Source organism: Leuresthes tenuis, unplaced genomic scaffold (assembly GCF_036924035.1).
Source record: "Leuresthes tenuis unplaced genomic scaffold, fLeuTen1.0.hap1 SCAF_19, whole genome shotgun sequence".
Classification (NCBI taxonomy): Eukaryota; Metazoa; Chordata; class Actinopteri; order Atheriniformes; family Atherinopsidae; genus Leuresthes; species Leuresthes tenuis.
The window spans coordinates 26,960,051-26,980,377 of record NW_027325373.1 but is presented as its reverse complement, the minus strand read 5'-3'; the positions used below and the strand labels follow the sequence as shown (position 1 = coordinate 26,980,377).

Sequence of the window (20,327 nt, the reverse complement as noted above, 5' to 3'; positions counted from 1 at the left end):
TTCAGTGCATTTGTTTTTATTTGGTTCATGAAGCACACGGTACATACATATCTGAGCGCGAGATGACAAAGTAATCCAAGTAAACTGACTTGTGAAATGACTTTAATTGGTAGGTCTCATATGTGTAAGATACAATACAGCTGGCAAGAAGCTCAAGGTTCCAAACTGAAAGAGATCTCCTAAAAACAAACATTCAAGGCATTTTCATTAGCATCAGATCCAGAGTAGACCCTGTGGCCACATTCTTAGGAGCTCTTCTTCTCCTCAAAGATGATATTTGCTGTGGCTTTCTTGGCTGTGAAAACATTAAAAACATGTCATATTAATCATCTACAGTGTGATGGTGTAGCCTACATTAGCTTCCTATATTACAAAGTGAGATTAGTGTCTTATAGAGCCATGCTGAGCTGAAAAATCTTTCAGTGTCACAACAGTATCATCACTTTAACCTGACTAGATCACCATGGTAACTAATAATGAGGAGTTGATTCAGCAACTGAATTGTTAAAACAGCCACCATCCTTCTGTGCATTATCAACATGATGAGCGTCTGCATCAGGTGACTTTATTCCACAGCATCGCTTCCGAACTAAAACAAAAAAACTTTTTGCCCCTGGCTGTACTTTTTCAACTGGATGGCCTGGGTTTGAGTCCTGGCCTGAGGGGCCCTTTATTTACTTCAGGTCTTCTGCCCCCTTTCCTGTCTGCCTCCTTTCAAATAAAAGCCACTAGCTCCCAATAAAATTTAAAAAAAAAAAACCTTTGTAAAAAAAATTCCATTTTAATTGGAATATGTTCAAAACCTGTTGAGCCACCAAAGAAGATTTACAGCAACAGTAAAATAACATGTAGGCTGTGTATCGTGTTTCCATAGAAACACTGCTTACAGACGGTGAATCAGAATGGGTTATATAGGTTTTTATTAGGGCTGTAACGGGCTGTAACAGTAAAGCTTTTATGGGGATATGTAATAACAGCCTCATTCAAGTCTCCCAAGCTTCGAGCAGCATCTATCCTCCCAAAATGCAACAACGTTTTTCGTTTTGGTTTTGAGACACTTAGCAACACAGCTGCGAACACGACTAGTAGCTGCTAAGTGTCGAAAAACGTTGTTGCATTTTGGGAGGATAGATGCTGCTCGAAGCTTGGGAGACTTGAATGAGGCTCTCCAAATGAAACGGAACTGAAGGCAGCCAGTCTACTGTAAGCTCCACTGAGCGGAGCCCACACAATGTAAGGTGGCATTAAATCATGTAAAAATGATCATTAACGTTAGGAAGAACATACCGTGATATTTATAATAGCGAGTTAAAAATGTGAGTTGATATTGACAGCGAGTTATACTGTCTGTACTTAAAATAATAAAATAAAAAGCTGTGTTAATTTACTTCACAATGTTAGCCCAACACACACACAAGAACATACACTCATTTTCTCACACAGGCACTCAAGCTTTAAAAGATATATCGTTTTGTAAAACATAAATTATATGTCTACAGTTCTAATTAGGGCTGCCACAAACGATTATTTTAATAGTCGACTAATCACCGATTCTTTTTTTCGATTAGTCGACTAATCGGATCGTCCATATATTGAATATAAAACATACAGGATGCAGCTGCTCTTATATAACCATCATTAGTTTTCAGCTTGGAGTGTTTAAGGTATATGCCAACTAAAAAAAAGACAATTAATATCATAGTTAATCAACCCTTTAATGAAATATGCAGCTTGTTGCAACAAACAATTATTTAACTGTGTAGCAAACACATAAAAATAAATACTTAAGATTTTTTTGCCATGAAAGCCATGAAACTAGAGCCCGTCTGGTTTAACTTCCTGTGACATCACGACTGACCCCGGTTACCACTGCTGCGCATGTGTGTCAAGGACAGAAAGGCAGACGCAGCAGTGGAAGGTGCCGCAGCAGTTTTGAGAGAAAAACAAAGTTTGAAAAAAAACGACGCATCGACTATTAAATTAGTCGTCAACGATTTTAATAGTCGACATAATCGTGGCAGCCCTAGTTCTAATTACACTTTAAAGAAGACAAAGCACAGTAGGATGCCAGGCTGTAACTATGACAAAATGACAGAAAGGCTTAACACTATGTCCTGCAGACTGTTTTCATGTCAGTCTCGTCCTTTACTGTCACTGTTTTGAGAAACAACGAAACAGTGAAGTATCTTCAGTCAAGCAGGTTGATAGAGACAACAATTATTGCTAAAATAAATAGAATCCACAGATCAAAACCAACAATTTAAAAAATATTTAAAAAATTAAATTAAGAAAAATGTTTTAAAGGACAGCAATACTTTTTTTGTTTTTAATAATTATTTAATAATAACTAACCTGCACCTGGTAGCAATGCATTACTGCCACAACAAGGTGCTAGTAATCCATCAAGCTTTTAGCAAATGGCCAGGAAACAAAGATAAAACACCACTTCACTACTGTATAAGTGTTACACTCTGAGCTTTTCACTGAGCTGAGAATCATACAAAGCGAAGAACTGCAGCCATCTGTGTGGATGAAAAAATGAGTTCCAGCGCAAACTCTGCCAGGTAAAGCTAGCACCACTATACGCCATGTCATCAATTTTCTTTACTGATGTATGAATGCAATGTGAACAAAAAACAGACAGAGTGACAACAAAAGCAAAGTACATACCCTCATCTTTGAATTTGTCAGCAGCCTCTGATGCTTTGTCCTTGAGGTTCTTCACAGCGTCATCAATCTTGGCTTCATTCTTGAGGAAAAGAGGTCGTATGATGCGGTGGTAAATCTGGATTGATCCGTTAGAAGGAGACGGAGCCATGCACCACACCAAAAAGGCACACTGGTGATGAAGATAAAAGCTTTCATATTAACCAGGACATGACACAGACATAAATAAAACTGCAAGTAGCATGACTAAATGTCCACAACCTTGGACTTCTGTTGGAAGTTGTGCAGTGTTAAATAACTGTTAAATAACTGTTAAATAACTGTTAAATAACTGTTAAATTACTGTTAAATAACTGTCAACGTTTATTCACAGCTTACTGAACCTTGGAACCTAGAATAGAAAATAAATACTTTATTTATCCTAAACTGGAAAATTTCTTTGCATTTGCAGCATTTACACCTGAGACGATGAAATAAATACAAAATAAACTAACCTTGATAAATAAAAACAGAAAAGCACCTACTATTGAGTAGTAGTATAAATAAAGTATAAAATTCACCTTTAAAATAGTAAAACTGTCGTATTACATATGTACAACAAAATGTGCAGTTGTGAAGAAATTGAAGTGTACCAATAGCAGTTTTGAGCACATGTACAAATGAGCAGAATGTTTAACATGTAAAAATATATATCTAAAGTTGTTACATGTCACTGTATATTTTTGTTGCCATCCTTTGTATGTGTCTGCCATCTCTCTATGTTAAAGGTGCAGTTCCTTGAGGGATGATTGAGGTCACCTGCATGAAGCTGAGGGTGCAGCTTAAACAAGTGGATCTTTCCTCCGCCCTCTCTCTCTCAACTCCCTGGCACAAGATCCCATCCTTTGTTTGTGCTGCCCTTCTTTTTAGTTGTAAATAAATATTATTCTTTTGCATCATACTCAGTATGGTTTTCCTTTATGTGTTGTGACTTTGAGCTGGTCGTAACATAATGGGGGCTCGTCTAAAGTTTAGTTTGGAGTAGGTGAGTTTGTTCTTTGTTTCCCTAGACCCACGTTTTCCATTTGGTTTGTTTGTTAGGAGGTCCATGCTTGTGTTGCCACATGAGGTAGGGGTTTTTTTTTAGAGTTTGCCTGGTTAAGTCAGCCGGCGAGTGTTTGTTTGACCATCACCACTTTACTGTTTTTGAGCGGTAACCCTGGGGTGGCCCCCGGCGTGCCCAGGAAAGCCGACAAAGACTAGTTGAGTCCTAGTAAGTTAGGTAAACAGTCTTAGATAGAGAGGGAACCAGGTAAACTCTAGAATAGGTTAGTTAAGACAACCTCTAAGCTATTGATAGCATGTGCTGGCCTTTGCTTTCCACAGGCAACCTTGTTGGGTGAGTATGGGGAGTTAGAGCAATTTTGTTTTGTTTTGCGCAGTAGATTTTGTCAAATGCTAGGCTGTAGTGGTGGTTTTATAGGAGTATGTGTGACCCTGATGCTCATATGTGAATATGTGGGTTTTGTTTGTTGGTCACATGGTTTTTGCAGGGATTACACTTGTGATCCACTTTCATCTCAGTGGAGAAGAGCAGTAGACTAAGTTCTGATTGCTTACTTCTGGCTTTGTGTAGTCTGACGGTGACATTAACTGTGTTTGTTGTTATAGAACACTTTGATTCTTTGTGGAAGTGTGATATTGTGTTATGCTGGGGGGGGTTGTAGTCATTTACTGTGCTTGGTATTGGTAGCACTTGCTGTGTGGTAGTGTTGCTGTGTTGCACCAGGTAGGGCCTCTCAGTGGCATCTCTTTATCTTTGCATAAAGTTATTGTGGAGTTTGACCTAGAGAGGTTTATTGAAGCTCCTACAGCAGAGCAGCTTTTTAATTACAGTAAGGCACAGCTCATGTCCATTGCACAGCACTACTGCATTGAAACTGCATAAATTTCTCTTAAGAAGGATGAGCTGAGAGCCAGAATAGTCACTACTCTTGGTCAGCAGGGGGTGCTATTGAGTGAGTCTGAAGATTCAGACTTAAGTCATCCTGTTAAGGTGTCTGCTGGTAAGACAGAGGCTGTGCAGTTGCAGACTCAGGATGCTCAATCTGTTCGTTTGCAAGAGTTGGAGTTGCAGTTCAAAATGAGACAGAGGATAGAGAAGAGGGGAGGAAGTTGGAAATGGAGAGGTTGCGGCTGGTACATGAGGAGAAAATGAAAGAGTTGGAGATGAGGTCATTTGAGACGCAGACTCAGAGTACTGCTTCCCCTCGGTTTGATGTTGGGAGGAACAATAGTTCAGTCCCTTATTTCTCTGAGAAAGAGCGGGTAGCCACCACATTTGACTGGCCTAAAGATGTATAGACCTTGTTGCTGCAGTGTGTCTTGGTAAAGCACCTGTGCTACTCTACTCTTCATTAACACTCACCCAAAGCGCTGACTACGAAATTGTTAAAGCAGCCATCTAATAATAATAAGCTCCCCCCCGAGATGACCTGGGGCTCTTTAAATCTAGGCTAAAAACATATTTATTTCAGATGGCTTTTAATACCCAGTAGTATGGTGACTCTTTTACATTATTTTATTGCGTTTACTGTTATTTTATTTTATTGCGTTTACTGTTATTTTATTTTATTGCGTTTACTGTTATTTTATTGTTTTGTACTTATTCTTTTCTTTATTTATTATCTGATGTAAAGCACTTTGGTACCGAAATGGATTGTTGTAAAGGGCTGTATAAATAAATTACATTTACATTTACATCTTGCGTGCTTATGAGCTGGTCCCAGAGGCCTATAGACAGCGATTTAGAGGTAGTCGTAAGGTTGACAAGCAGACCTTTGTAGAATTTGCTAGGGAGAAGGAAATTCTGTTTAATAGGTGGTGCACATCGCAAAAAGCTGAAACCAAAGAGCAACTTTGTGAATTGGTACTTTTGGAAGAATTCAAAAACTGTGTTCCTGAAGCAGTCGCCACCTATCTGAGTGAGCAGCGTGTCACCAAAGTTGGGGATGCTGCTGTGTTTGCTGACGAATTTTTAATGATAAACCTTGTGAAGCTAGGAACCATGCTTCTCCTCGTCCTTTTCGCTTTAAAGCTGGCAGTAACAGTCCTGGTTCTTCAGTTTCTGCTACAAAGCCTGCTAGTTCTGGCTCTGGAAATTCTGAGTAGTTTTTTTTGTAAAAAGCCTGGTCATGTAATAGCTGACTGTCATGCTCTCAGTAAGAAGCAGAAAGCTCCAAAGCCAGTGGCATTGCTCGCTTCAGTGTCACATCTGCCTGGGGGACAAGATGGTCTCAGTCAGCTCACTGAGGACAGACTTGGGTTGGGGAAAGGTTTGAGTGAGTCCAGTGAGGACAGCACTGAGCCTGACCTTTTTGCACCTTTACGTATGGAGGGGTTAGTGGCCACCTCTGAGTTATATTGCCAATCTCTGAAGAAACCTCTACCGGTGAAAATGCTTTAGTGCGGGGGTGTGGACTGACTTGGTTTGAAGCCCCATTGCATGTTGTGTATTTACAGTCTGGCTTGGTTACAGGCCCTGTGACAGTGGCTATTCGCCCTGAACTTCCTGTAGAAGGAGTGGACATGATTCTGGGTAATAATTTGGCTGGTGGGGAGGTGTTCCCTACCCCCATTGCTGTGAACAACCCAGTTGGCTCTAGGTCTGTTAACCAAGGTGATCAGTTATCTCAGATGCCAAAAGTATTTCCTGGTTGTGTTGTAACTCGCGCTCAGCCAAGAAAGGTTGATGATGCGCTAGACCTTTCAGAAGTGTTTAGTGCCCCACATGAAGAAACTGTCGAGACTGTGTCTGCTGGTCCCTCTGCCACTTTTGAGTTAACTATAGCTAAACAATCTATTGATTCCATTGTAGGTGAACCTTTTGAGGTTACATTGTATCACCTATCACCTTGACTGATGAGTCTGAGACTCAGGTAAAGGTTGGCAGGGAGCAGCTGATAGAGGCTTAGAAGGCCGATATTCCTTGGCTAAGTGTGTAGCAGCAGCATTACCTAAAGATAAGATTGGTGCCTCTCAACTGGCTTACTATTGGGAAGATGGGATTCTCATGCGTAAGTGGGCTCCTTCAGCTGATGACAGTGGGTGTAATACTGCATATCAGATTGTTGTCTCTGCTGGTTACCGTGCACAGATATTGAGCTTAGCTCATGATAATGTTTTGTCTGGACATCTAGGGATAGCTAAAACTTACTGTCGTACATTGAAGCATTTCTTCTGGCCTGGTTTGAAAAGAGATGTTTCAAGACACTGCCACTCATGTCACATATGTCAGTTGGTTGGGAAACCAAACCAAGTGATCCCACCGGCTCCACTTCATCCTATCCCTGTGATGGGTGAGCCAATTGAGAGACTAATCATTGATTGTGTTGGCCCGTAACCCAAATCAAAATCTGGTCACCAGTTTCTCCTGACTTTAATGTGTGCTGCAACTCGATACCCGGAGGCAATTCCACTGCGTTCCCTCAAAGCCAAGGCGGTAGTGAAAGAATTTCTGAAATTCTGTACCAGTTTTGGGTTGCCAAAGGTTATTCAAACAGGCCAGGGTACCAATTTTATGTCAAAAGTGTTTGCTCAGGTGCTAGAAGAGTTGGCTGTGAAACATCATGTCTCTAGTGCCTACCATCCAGAGAGCCAGGGGGCACTAGAGCGCTTCCACCAAGCCCTTGAGACTATGTTGCATGCTTATTGTCTTGAAACAGGTAAGGAATGGGACGAGGGTATACCATTCCTTCTTTTTGCTGTTCGAGAGACTGTTCAGGAGTCATTGGGTTTCAGTCCTGCAGAACTGGTATTTGGCCACACAGTTCGTGGACCGCAGAAGTTGTTGTGTGAGCAGATGACTGGGGTTGCTTCTCCTTCTCAGAATGTGCTGGACTATGTCAGTGCTTTCAGAGAGCGTCTTCATCATGCCTGTGAGGTAGCAAAAGAAGCACTGTCTGGCTCCCAATCTAAAATGAAGGCTCACTTTGATTAGAATGCTACTGAATGCAGCTTAAACCTGGAGACTCTGTGTTGGTTTTTCTTCCAAGTCCTGGTTCAGTGCTTCAAGTTAAGTTTACTGGGCCATATGTGATTGAAAAGAAATTAAGTGAAACCAATTATGCTATTCGTACTCCTGATAGGAGACGAACGACTTGTGTATGTCATGTGAACATGCTTAAGCCCTATGTTGTCAGGTTCAGTGAAACGGTTCTCTCTCCTCCACCTAAGGTGTTGCCTGTAGCTTTAACAGCAGTGCTGCCATGCTATTCTCCTCAGGATGATGAGCTAGTGATGCAGGATGCTCCTGTTCTGTGTGCTCAGCTGCCGAATTCGCAAGTGTTGGGTGATTTGGAGAATTACCTGTGTCATCTTTCAGGGACAGATAAGACATGATAAGAATTTAACTGAAAGTCATCCTACACTGTTCTCAGATGTACCAACCCGAACCACTGTGTTACATCATGACATTGATGTTGGTGACTGTCCTCCCATTAAGCAGCATGCATATCGTGTGAATCCCACAAAACGAGCTCAAATGCAAAAGGAGGTTGAGTATTTGCACCAGCATGGCCTGGCTGTTTCCAGCTCTAGTGCCTGGAGCTCTCCATGTTTACGAGTACCAAAAGCTGATGGAACACCATGCTTTTGTACTGATTTTAGGAGACCAAATGCTGTAACTAAACCAGATTCTTTTCCTCTTCCTCATGCGGAGGATTGCATAGATAGAGTTGGAGCTGCTCGCTACATCACCAAGCTGGACCTGCTAAAGGGCTATTGGCAGGTACCTTTAACACCACGTGCATCAGAGATCTCTGCATTTGTGACACCAGACATTTGTATGCAGTACACAGTCATGGCATTTGGTATGCGCAATGCCCCTGCCACTTTTCAGCGCCTTAATGGTGCTGTCTGGTGTGGCAAATTGTGAGGCCTACCTTGATGACGTGGTAGTCTATTCTGCGTATTGGCAGTCCCATGTGAACACTTTGTCTGTTGTGTTTCCGTGTTTGCGAGATGCTTCCCTCACACTGAATCTGGGAAAATGTGAGTTTGCCAAGGCCACCATCACTTATCTTTGGTCAGAAAAGGTTGGTCAGGGTCAAGTGAGGCCAGTGGATGCCAAAATAGCAGCCATCGCTGAGTTCCCTGCTCCCACCACTAAGCAGGAACTGCATCACTTTCTTGGGCTAGCTGGTTACTATATAGGGTTCTGCCGTAACTTTGCTGCCATTGTGTCTCCTTTGACTGACCTCCTTAGCCCCACCAAGGATTTGTTGTGGGACACCAAGTGTGAGCTGGCTTTTCAATCTGTGAAAGTTCTTCTGAACTCTTCTCTAGTGTTGTTGGCTCCTAACTTTGCACTGCCGTTTAAGGTTGATGCAAGTGGGACTGGTGCTGGTGCTGGGCTGCTGCAGGAGGATTCTTCGGTATCAATCATCCCGTTTGTTATTTTTCCAAGAAGTTTTCTGCAGCCCAAAGTAGGTATAGCACCATTGAAAAAGAGGCTTTAGCCATACTATGGGCCCTCAAACATTTTGAAGCCTATGTTGGCTCAACACCACAGCTGGTATTGGTTTTCACCGATCACAACCCTCTATTCTTCCTAAACCGCAAGTATAACAATAACCAACAGCTCATGCGGTGGTCTCTAATGGCCCAGAACTTTAATATCGAGATTCGGCACAAGAAGGGGTGTGATAATGTTGTGGCCGATGCCCTCTCACGTGTCACCAAGCATGTCGATGTCATCATAAGGGAGGGGGTGTTACATGTCACTGTATATCTTTGTTGTCATCCCTTTGTATGTGTCTGCCATCTCTCTATGTTTAAGGTGATGATTGAGGGCACCTGCATGAAGCTGAGGGTGCAGCTTATATAAGTGGATCTTTCCTCCGCCCTCTCAACTCCCTGGCACAAGATCCCATCCTTTGTTTGTGTTGCCTTTCTTTTTAGTTGCAAATAAATGATTTTTCTTTTTATTCTTTTGCATCATACTCAGTATGGTTTTCCTTTATGTGTTGTGACTTTGAGCTGGTCGTAACAAAAGCGCAGAGAAATAATGACTGCTGATTTCAGATTTTATTGTACAGTGTGATGGCATGTGGTAGGAATGATTTCCTGTATCTGTCCCTTTGACAGCGGAGCTGAAACAGCCTGTGTGAGAAGGTGCTCCGCTGTTTGACCACGGTGTGATGGAGAGGGTGCTGATTATTATCCATAATGGACAACAGCTTATTCAGTGTCCATAATGGACAACAGTTTATTCAGTGTAGACCTAGGTGGACCAGTAAATTGAAAGCTTTGTCTTTCGACACAGCTCCCTCTTCACCACATAAAACTGGAGCAGCGCCCTCATTACTGCTGATGATGCCCCAGTCAGTCTTCCCATCTCCTGCTCCATCTTGCCATCACTTGCCACACTAAATGAGAGACTTAAACTCCTCCACTTGAGGCAAAGACCCACTCCCAAACCTGAGGAAGTAATTTTCCCTTTTCCAACTGAGAATCGCATCCTCTTATCTCAGCCACCTCATGCTTGACTGCAAACTACACCAGCGCATGCTTAAGGTCATGGTTTTAAGAGGCCAACAGAACAACATCTTATACCCCCTTAGCAGCTCTGAGAGGGCAAAGATGTGGTCCACAATTTTATGTCCTGGACAAATACAACATTGCGCCCTCTGAATCAGTGGTTTTTCAATTGGTCAGAGCCTCCTTTCAAACACCCTATGATACACTTTCCCAAGAAGGCCAAGTAACATGATTGTGAATATTCTCCTATACTCTTGTTTAAATATAGTGACCTTCATCCTGGTCTGACACTTCATAGATATTCCATTTGTCACAGACCTCCATGTGAAACAGAAGACAAGAGCCAGCTAAAACAGCCCCACAACATCCAGTGCTTTCACCATTTCAGAGTCAATCTCATCCACCCCTGGCGCACTGCCATAGGAAAGCTTTTCAACTGCCTAGGTCACCTCTGCCAAGGTGATGGACACTTCCTCCCCCAACTCCTCAGGCTCTGCCTCCTTAGTGAAAGACCAAGTGGCCCGACTGCAGTGATCTTCACCACTTGACTATATCCCCAGTTCGGGTCAGCAGTTCTCCCCAAGACCAAATGAAATCTGGGACAAGCCCTGCTTTTCCTTCCTGAACCTTCGAAAAGCTTGCCACAACTTCCTTGAGATCAGTTGAAAGTAATTCTCCATGGCCTAACTGAACTACTCCCAAGCCCAGTTTAAGTTTTCACAACCAGCCTACAATGTGTCCCTATTGGTCATTTGGTACATGTCAGCTACTTCAGGTGACCCCTGGAATAACCAAGCCTGAGAGGTCTCCTTCAGCTTGACAGCATTCCTAAACAGAAGTACCAGCTGTGTCCAGCAGCAGTAATGACTTGGATAGTAATTTACTTGAATTGGGCTGTATCTTTGAAATGCCTTGAGATGGCACTTGTGATTTAGCACCATTAAAAAAAAGCAAAAAATAACTGAATTGAACTGAATTTAATTCAGATCAAGGACACCGTTTATCACAAATAATATCCTGCCAGCTCACAGTCATGATGGCACCCTCTCCAGGGGCCTCATGTACAAAAGGTGCGTATACACAAAAAAGTGGCGTACGCACTTTTTCACGTCAATGATCAGATGTATCGAGAGCGAAATGACCGTGGAAATGTGTGGTGCCTCAACCCAACTTCAGGGCTGGCGTACGCACTTATCTACAGCTGTTGTTTCTTTGGCGACACTTAGAGGTGATGTTGGCAAACTGTTATAATAAGTAAATGTGAACACAATTTGTCCTCAGACTGAGTGATGTGCACATCTGAGACACATGAACAATTAACACTGATGAACAATTAACACACCCATGTGTCTGCCATCACATAAGTGGATATAAAAGCATGTTCAAAATGTGGTGCAATGCATACTATTAAAAACAATGGCTGCTTTAGCGATATTGGAAGACATTGTAAATGGTGCAATGTGTGTTAAGAGACTGAGAGGATTTTCTGGCACATGATGACAACTGGCTCATCAGTCATTTTGAGGGCAATCCTCCTGGAACTGTGCACAGAGCTGTGGCCGGTGTTTGAGCGCAACAACAAGGAGCCATGCACTGCTTTGTGCCACAGGTGATGTGCACACTGGGTTTTAAGCAACCGGGGCATTCCAGAGGGAGCTGGCCAACCGATTGGGACTGTACCAGTCGACCCTGAGCTGAGCCACGCCAGCCGAGTGGAACAGAATTATCTGCATCTCAGCAGGTATATCAAATTCCCACAATGCAGTTGAACAAGTCAACATTAAAGCGCAATCTGAAGCGAGAGCTGGTTTTCCTAATGTAATCGGAGCTATCGACTGCACACACAGTGCTATGAAAGCCCATCACATGATGAATTTGTATATGTCAATAGGAAACATTTTCATTCCATCAATGTACAGATCGTATGTGATGCGTAAATTCAGTTAACCAACATTGTGGTGAGGTGGCCTGGTTCAACGCACGGTTCATACATTCAGTAACAGCATTGTTGGGAAAAGACTACAAGCTGGCACTGTGTGTGATGGGTGGCTTCTTGGTGAGTAACTTTATAGTAACGGTGATTCATTCGTGTAAAGTAACCACCACAAACAGTGCTTAACTTTGGAAAGAGCCATTATAATTAGTACATGCTCACACACACACACACACACACACACACGCACACGCACACGCACACGCACACGCACACACACACACACACACGCACAACCACCCCTACAAATTAGGAAGATGAAATCCCTTTATACTCCTTGATTTACTTAGTTTAATTATCACTAGGGCTGGAACTTTACACGTTAAGACAAATTAATTACGCAAAATGAACGCGTTAAAAAATGAACGCATTTTAATCACACTTATTTTTGCACCGCAGAACGTTTATCACTGCATGAGTTTCAGGCATACCGATTATACTGGAGCACCAACTAACGTTCATGACTTGGTTCGAATCCAGCATCGGACGGCCTTTTACTGCGTGTCATTCCCCCCTCTCTGCTTTCTGTCTCTTTTTATCTGTCCTGTCCATTAAATGGCATAAAAATAAATAATGTTTTGTTGCTTAAGCTTAAGTATTCAGTCATTATTCTAATCTACCTCTAATTAATAAGATTCTCTTTTTTTTTTTTTATTTATTTTTTTTTTTTAAATCGAGACCCGGCCCTAGTTATCACCAGAGAAAATTCTGCAAACAACATCACATACCAATCAAGTGTGTTAGTCCTGACGACATGAGGCAGACTACACGCGACAGAACTGTGATTATGCAAATCACTTCCCTCCGCCTTCTGCCACTTTAGAAAAAGTTAACAAATTGCTCCCGATTGCCATCCCTGAAAGGCTAGCCCACCCTGTAAGCTGAGGGAACTGGTTCCTTTGTTTTTGTAACCTTTAGAAAGTCTGACATTATGAATCTGTGGGCTGGAGACTTGTCACTGGTACACCGGAGTTTCAAGATGGAAAAGGCTACTGTTTCACGTACATCAAGGATACAAAAATCACCAGATAAACATGTAAAAAATGCTAACACACAGATTTTCATTGGAGGCAGTCTTTATACACATTTCCAGCAAAATTACCTTTCCAATATAGTAGAAGGGGAACCAGGAGAGGAAAATGTCAGCAAAAAACTCTGCCACACTGAAAAGTCCATATACCACCCAGTAGGTCAGCCATTTTGTATCATCATCTTTGGTGGCGCTTTCAATGGCCTTAATCCTGAGAAGAGAGGGGAACAAAACATTAATTAACAAAATTAATTAACAATAGGTCTAAATGTTATCCGGTCAACAATGCCCATCTTTTAAAAAAATCGAATTCCACATACATGGTCTCCCTTCAAGTCTTCTCTTTTCTAAGAGTGCTTTCACACCAGGATAGCCTTCGATTGGGCGGGGAATGCCAAAAATTTTCACACCTTTGTTTGGTTCACTTTCACACTGCACTTTAGAAAGTGGACCAAGTTGCCTGGACAACGTCACGCAGTTGCACTGACGAGGAAGAAGAAAACCCAGCTCATCGATTGGCCAGGACCGAAAACAGAAATCCATTCCCTTCAGCTGGCTTGTTCCACAAAAACAAACAATGGAGCAACACCAAATTTATGCAGTCTTTGGGTTTCTATTTTTACTTTGGGGTTCAAACCCAATTGCTTTTTCACAAGAAGCTGCCCACTTTGAGCAGCAAGCGAGGCAGCAAGCTATCCTACTTCCTCTCTTTAGTTCTCTGGCTAGTCCGTTTGCATTTCCCACTGTAAGTGAACCACACCAGGGTTCACTTCCAAGCGAACCGAGACTGACCTTTTCAGGCACAACAGAGTTCAAACAAAGCGGGCTATCCTAGGAAACTAACTCTGGTCTGTTAAAGCAGACCAAAGAGATCTGATGTGAAAGCACCCCATCTTAGAGCTATTTAGAACATTTTAAATAGTATGTTAGTAGCTATGGTTTCATTCTGACATTTGACTAAGACATTTTTTTTATCACAACGTTAACACGGGTTGTTGCTCCGTGTCATTTCATTCTTTGGTGCTGGTCAATGTGTCCTGAAAACAGAATGCTGCTCATCAGTCTGATTTTGTAATATGAATGGAATATTCTATCTTGTGATAAAATACAGAACTGTCTGATGCATAAGTGATGCAAAATAAAATATAATAATATATAACGTTTGCTCAAAACACAACACATTTTATTTAAAGTTTGAGTCACTTTATGCGGGGTAAATACAAAATACTGTGGTCCCTTTGGGCCAGGTTCCAGCGGGTTAAAGAGAAGTAGTCATGGACTGTGGATGGAAGTGGGACTCAGAGATGAATCACCAAGGAAACTATGCTGGAACTTTAGTTTGGTCCAATGAAACAGAAAGATGACTGGCTGAAGAAAACCAGCATGTTTCCACCATCACTGATGATATGGGCTGATGTAAAGGACCAGGGGAGATGGCAGCATCACCTCTGCGGGAGGTGTTCAGGTGGACTCTGTTCTCCTTCCATCTCTGATGATATGGGCTGATGTAAAGGACCAGAGGAGATGGCAGCATCACCTCTGGAGGAGGTGTTCAGGTGGACTCTGTTCTCCTTCCATCTCTGATGATATGGGCTGATGTAAAGGACCAGAGGAGATGGCAGCATCACCTCTGCAGGAGGTGTTCAGGTGGACTCTGTTCTCCTTCCATCACTGATGATATGGGCTGATGTAAAGGACCAGAGGAGGTGTTCAGGTGGACTCTGTTCTCCTTCCATCACTGATGATATGGGCTGATGTAAAGGACCAGAGGAGATGGCAGCATCACCTCTGCAGGAGGTGTTCAGGTGGACTCTGTTCTCCTTCCATCTCTGATGATATGGGCTGATGTAAAGGACCAGAGGAGATGGCAGCATCACCTCTGCAGGAGGTGTTCAGGTGGACTCTGTTCTCCTTCCATCTCTGATGATATGGGCTGATGTAAAGGACCAGAGGAGGTGTTCAGGTGGACTCTGTTCTCCTTCCATCTCTGATGATATGGGCTGATGTAAAGGACCAGAGGAGATGGCAGCATCACCTCTGCAGGAGGAGTTCAGGTGGACTCTGTTCCCCTTCCATCTCTGATGATATGGGCTGATGTAAAGGACCAGAGGAGATGTTCAGGAGGACTCTGTTCTCCTTCCATCTCTGATGATATGGGCTGATGTAAAGGACCAGAGGAGATGGCAGCATCACCTCTGCAGGAGGTGTTCAGGTGGACTCTGTTCTCCTTCCATCTCTGATGATATGGGCTGATGTAAAGGACCAGAGGAGATGGCAGCATCACCTCTGCAGGAGGAGTTCAGGTGGACTCTGTTCCCCTTCCATCTCTGATGATATGGGCTGATGTAAAGGACCAGAGGAGGTGTTCAGGTGGACTCTGTTCTCCTTCCATCTCTGATGATATGGGCTGATGGAAAGGACCAGAGGAGGTGTTCAGGTGGACTCTGTTCTCCTTCCATCACTGATGATATGGGCTGATGTAAAGGACCAGAGGAGATGGCAGCATCACCTCTGCAGGAGGTGTTCAGGTGGACTCTGTTCTCCTTCCATCACTGATGATATGGGCTGATGTAAAGGACCAGAGGAGATGGCAGCATCACCTCTGCAGGAGGTGTTCAGGTGGACTCTGTTCTCCTTCCATCTCTGATGATATGGGCTGATGTAAAGGACCAGAGGAGGTGTTCAGGTGGACTCTGTTCTCCTTCCATCACTGATGATATGGGCTGATGTAAAGGACCAGAGGAGGTGTTCAGGAGGACTCTGTTCTCCTTCCATCACTGATGATATGGGCTGATGTAAAGGACCAGAGGAGGTGTTCAGGTGGACTCTGTTCTCCTTCCATCTCTGATGATATGGGCTGATGTAAAGGACCAGAGGAGATGGCAGCATCACCTCTGCAGGAGGTGTTCAGGTGGACTCTGTTCTCCTTCCATCACTGATGATATGGGCTGATGTAAAGGACCAGAGGAGATGTTCAGGTGGACTCTGTTCCCCTTCCATCTCTGATGATATGGGCTGATGTAAAGGACCAGAGGAGGTGTTCAGGTGGACTCTGTTCTCCTTCCATCTCTGATGATATGGGCTGATGGAAAGGACCAGAGGAGGTGTTCAGGTGGACTCTGTTCTCCTTCCATCACTGATGATATGGGCTGATGTAAAGGACCAGAGGAGATGTTCAGGAGGACTCTGTTCTCCTTCCATCTCTGATGATATGGGCTGATGTAAAGGACCAGAGGAGATGGCAGCATCACCTCTGCAGGAGGTGTTCAGGTGGACTCTGTTCTCCTTCCATCTCTGATGATATGGGCTGATGGAAAGGACCAGAGGAGGTGTTCAGGTGGACTCTGTTCTCCTTCCATCTCTGATGATATGGGCTGATGTAAAGGACCAGAGGAGATGTTCAGGAGGACTCTGTTCTCCTTCCATCTCTGATGATATGGGCTGATGTAAAGGACCAGAGGAGATGGCAGCATCACCTCTGCAGGAGGTGTTCAGGTGGACTCTGTTCTCCTTCCATCTCTGATGATATGGGCTGATGGAAAGGACCAGAGGAGGTGTTCAGGTGGACTCTGTTCTCCTTCCATCACTGATGATATGGGCTGATGTAAAGGACCAGAGGAGATGGCAGCATCACCTCTGCAGGAGGTGTTCAGGTGGACTCTGTTCTCCTTCCATCACTGATGATATGGGCTGATGTAAAGGACCAGAGGAGATGGCAGCATCACCTCTGCAGGAGGTGTTCAGGTGGACTCTGTTCTCCTTCCATCACTGATGATATGGGCTGATGTAAAGGACCAGAGGAGATGGCAGCATCACCTCTGCAGGAGGTGTTCAGGTGGACTCTGTTCTCCTTCCATCTCTGATGATATGGGCTGATGTAAAGGACCAGAGGAGATGGCAGCATCACCTCTGCAGGAGGTGTTCAGGTGGACTCTGTTCTCCTTCCATCTCTGATGATATGGGCTGATGTAAAGGACCAGAGGAGGTGTTCAGGAGGACTCTGTTCTCCTTCCATCTCTGATGATATGGGCTGATGTAAAGGACCAGGGGAGATGGCAGCATCACCTCTGCAGGAGGTGTTCAGGTGGACTCTGTTCTCCTTCCATCACTGATGATATGGGCTGATGTAAAGGACCAGAGGAGGTGTTCAGGTGGACTCTGTTCTCCTTCCATCTCTGATGATATGGGCTGATGTAAAGGACCAGAGGAGATGGCAGCATCACCTCTGCAGGAGGTGTTCAGGTGGACTCTGTTCTCCTTCCATCTCTGATGATATGGGCTGATGTAAAGGACCAGAGGAGGTGTTCAGGTGGACTCTGTTCTCCTTCCATCTCTGATGATATGGGCTGATGTAAAGGACCAGAGGAGATGGCAGCATCACCTCTGCAGGAGGTGTTCAGGTGGACTCTGTTCTCCTTCCATCTCTGATGATATGGGCTGATGTAAAGGACCAGGGGAGGTGTTCAGGTGGACTCTGTTCTCCTTCCATCTCTGATGATATGGGCTGATGTAAAGGACCAGGGGAGATGGCAGCATCACCTCTGCAGGAGGTGTTCAGGTGGACACCTTCCTTCAATAAAAAGGAGGTTTGCTGATGCAAAGCTCATTTTCCAGGAGGGTAACCAAAGAGTGTCCACCCTTTTCTTCAGGAAAGACATCAACTCAATGACAAGGCCAGCAAACAGTTCAGATTTATGGTGGAACTGTAAACATGCTCCATCCTGCAGCTGACCTGTTACTGCTGTGCAAGAAAGTTGGAACCTGACTGATGAGGAACGTTGTTTTTCAGCTGTGAAGTCATCAGAGAACTCAAGCTGGCAGAAAAGACAGAGGAGCTGAAACTAAGTACCAACTGGGATTTTTTTGGTCCATACTTTCTTCTCTGTCTGAGAAGAAAAAAATGAATTAACTTCAACAAATCATGTAATGTTTTTTAGGTATTATCAGGTATTAAAAGAGTGCCTTCGACAAGCAGTCACAGTCCCAATTTGGAGACGTCTCTTTTTCTCTTTTCTGCACTTTTGATCAATAGATTTTAGTAACCCTTTAAAAATCACTCCTGACTTTACCACGACCTACTTAACTACGTGCTTTTTTTTTCTAATCATTCACACACATTCATTCCCCAATGATACACTGGGGGTAACGTGGGGTTCAGTGTCTTCGACATGTATCCTGGGGAAGCCAGAGTCGAACCACCGACCTTCCGATTGGTGGGCGACTGCTCTTCCTCCTGAGCTACAGCCGCCCCTTATCTCTTATCTCTATGGTTGTGTGTCTCAGTTTAGCTTTTGCCCTGTTAAGGACTTCATGTACTTCATTCTGAAAAGCACAATACAAATAAAGCTAAACTGTCAGTGAAAACAACACCGATGGATGGATGGATGATGGATGGATGGATGGATGGATGGATGGATGGATGGATGATGGATGATGGATGGATGGATGGATAGATGATGGATAGATGGATGGATAGATGGATGATGGATGGATGGATGGATAGATGATGGATAGATGGATGGATAGATGGATGATGGATGGATGGATGATGGATGATGGATGGATGGATGGATAGATGATGGATAGATGGATGGATAGATGGATGATGGATGGATGGATGGATGGATGATGGATGGAGGGATAGATGATGGATGGATGGATGATGGATGGATGGATGGATGGATGGATGATGGATAGATGGATGGATAGATGGATGATGGATGGATGGATGGATGGATGATGGATGGAGGGATAGATGATGGATGGATGGATGATGGATGGATGGATGGATGGATGGATGATGGATAGATGGATGTTGTTAAATGAATAAGAATGCTGTAAAATCCTATTCATATTATTCATATTCATATTATGTTGTGTGACACTTCATGAATAATTCCTATATGTGGCCCTGTGATTGACTGATTCAGAGAACTCAAACTGGCAGAAAAAACAGAGGAGCTGAAACTAAGTACCAAATGAACATATATTTTTAATAGTATTTTTTCTATATTCATAATTCAAGAATTTTTATCAAAAGAAAATTACACAAATTTTTGCAGGCATGTTTTACAAAGCCAGAATGTTTAATAAGATTGTTTTGTGTCATATCTGAGTATTTCTGTCTACTAAATGAATCTGCTGAAAGAAAATGATTAGAATATTCCAGACAGTTTGACTTAATTATTGCATACTCTGAATTTGATCTTATTTAGGTTAAAAAGATCAGAAAATCCTGTTTACATGGAGGATCATCTTCGCAATAAGCTGAAAACTGATCTGATATCAGAGGAGTGATGAACATGCAAACATAGCTGATGATGTCATCTTTCTAGGCCTACATCCTGTGTGCTGTTATTGGCTGGGAACTGCAGTCACTGCCTCAGGCTGCAGGGGGATAATATAGACAAATAAAAACACACTTCAGAGGTTTAAAAAAAAGGGGAATCAGTGGGCTTACATTTTTGTTTTTGACCTGCAGGGAAATTCAGCTTATTACGTATTCATTCAGGGTATTTCTGCTTGTTTCTTTTGTGAACATAGAGGAATTGGCTTTGTAAGAACCAACTACTCTATATACCAACTTGATGCTATATGGTGATCATCATCATGTAACCCTCTTCACACACACCCTCTCCCTTACAGTACAATACACTTACGATATGTAGGCTGGATAAAGAAAGCCGATGAGGTTACACAGCAGGGAGGCTCCGTATCCAATCACCAAGTAAACTGCGATGACACCTATGACACCTGAACACATCACAAAACTGTCATGCTCCTGATAAACACCGAGCACAGAACAACTACAGCCTAAATAAACTGAGAGCCATCTGTTGTTGGATCATTACTCGACGCAAATGCGCCGGCTTGGCTGAAGCTGGCTCGGTTTTCCATCCGTGCGCGATGACACACTCACCGGCAGCGATGTACGTCCTGCTCACCCCACTTTTTGCCTCCACTTTTGCCAGAACATCTGTGACAACATTCTTTTCGTGGAGAAACTTTTCAAATCTTTCCTTGAGCCCCAGCGCCATGGCCGCACTTCCTTCCTCAACGATGCGGATGAATTACGAAACGTCTACCACACCCCTGCAGCTCGGCTCACTCACGTAGCCG

General features: G+C 43.4%; 1 protein-coding gene across 1 annotated transcript; it reads right to left on the bottom strand.

Annotated features, from left to right (window-relative positions):
- reep5 (receptor accessory protein 5) lies at nt 1–20,316 on the bottom strand. The gene is made up of 5 exons (XM_072372018.1): nt 20,128–20,316; nt 19,868–19,961; nt 13,281–13,419; nt 2,671–2,839; nt 1–295 (listed from the first exon to the last, which is right to left on the bottom strand). The coding sequence occupies exons 1-5, from the start codon at nt 20,243–20,245 to the stop codon at nt 246–248; spliced, it is 570 nt and encodes a 189-aa protein (XP_072228119.1). The 5' UTR covers nt 20,246–20,316; the 3' UTR covers nt 1–245.
- Between the last annotated feature and the right edge of the window lie 11 nt (nt 20,317–20,327).

Coding starts and splice junctions, on each gene's coding strand:
- reep5 (XM_072372018.1), bottom strand. CDS start 20,245: ATGGCGCTGGGGCTCAAGGAAAGATTTGAAAAGTTTCTCCACGAAAAG. Junction 19,962..20,127: donor CAGGACGTACATCGCTGCCG/GTGAGTGTGTCA, acceptor TGATGTGTTCAG/GTGTCATAGGTGTCATCGCA. Junction 296..2,670: donor TGACAAATTCAAAGATGAGG/GTATGTACTTTG, acceptor ATGTTTTCACAG/CCAAGAAAGCCACAGCAAAT.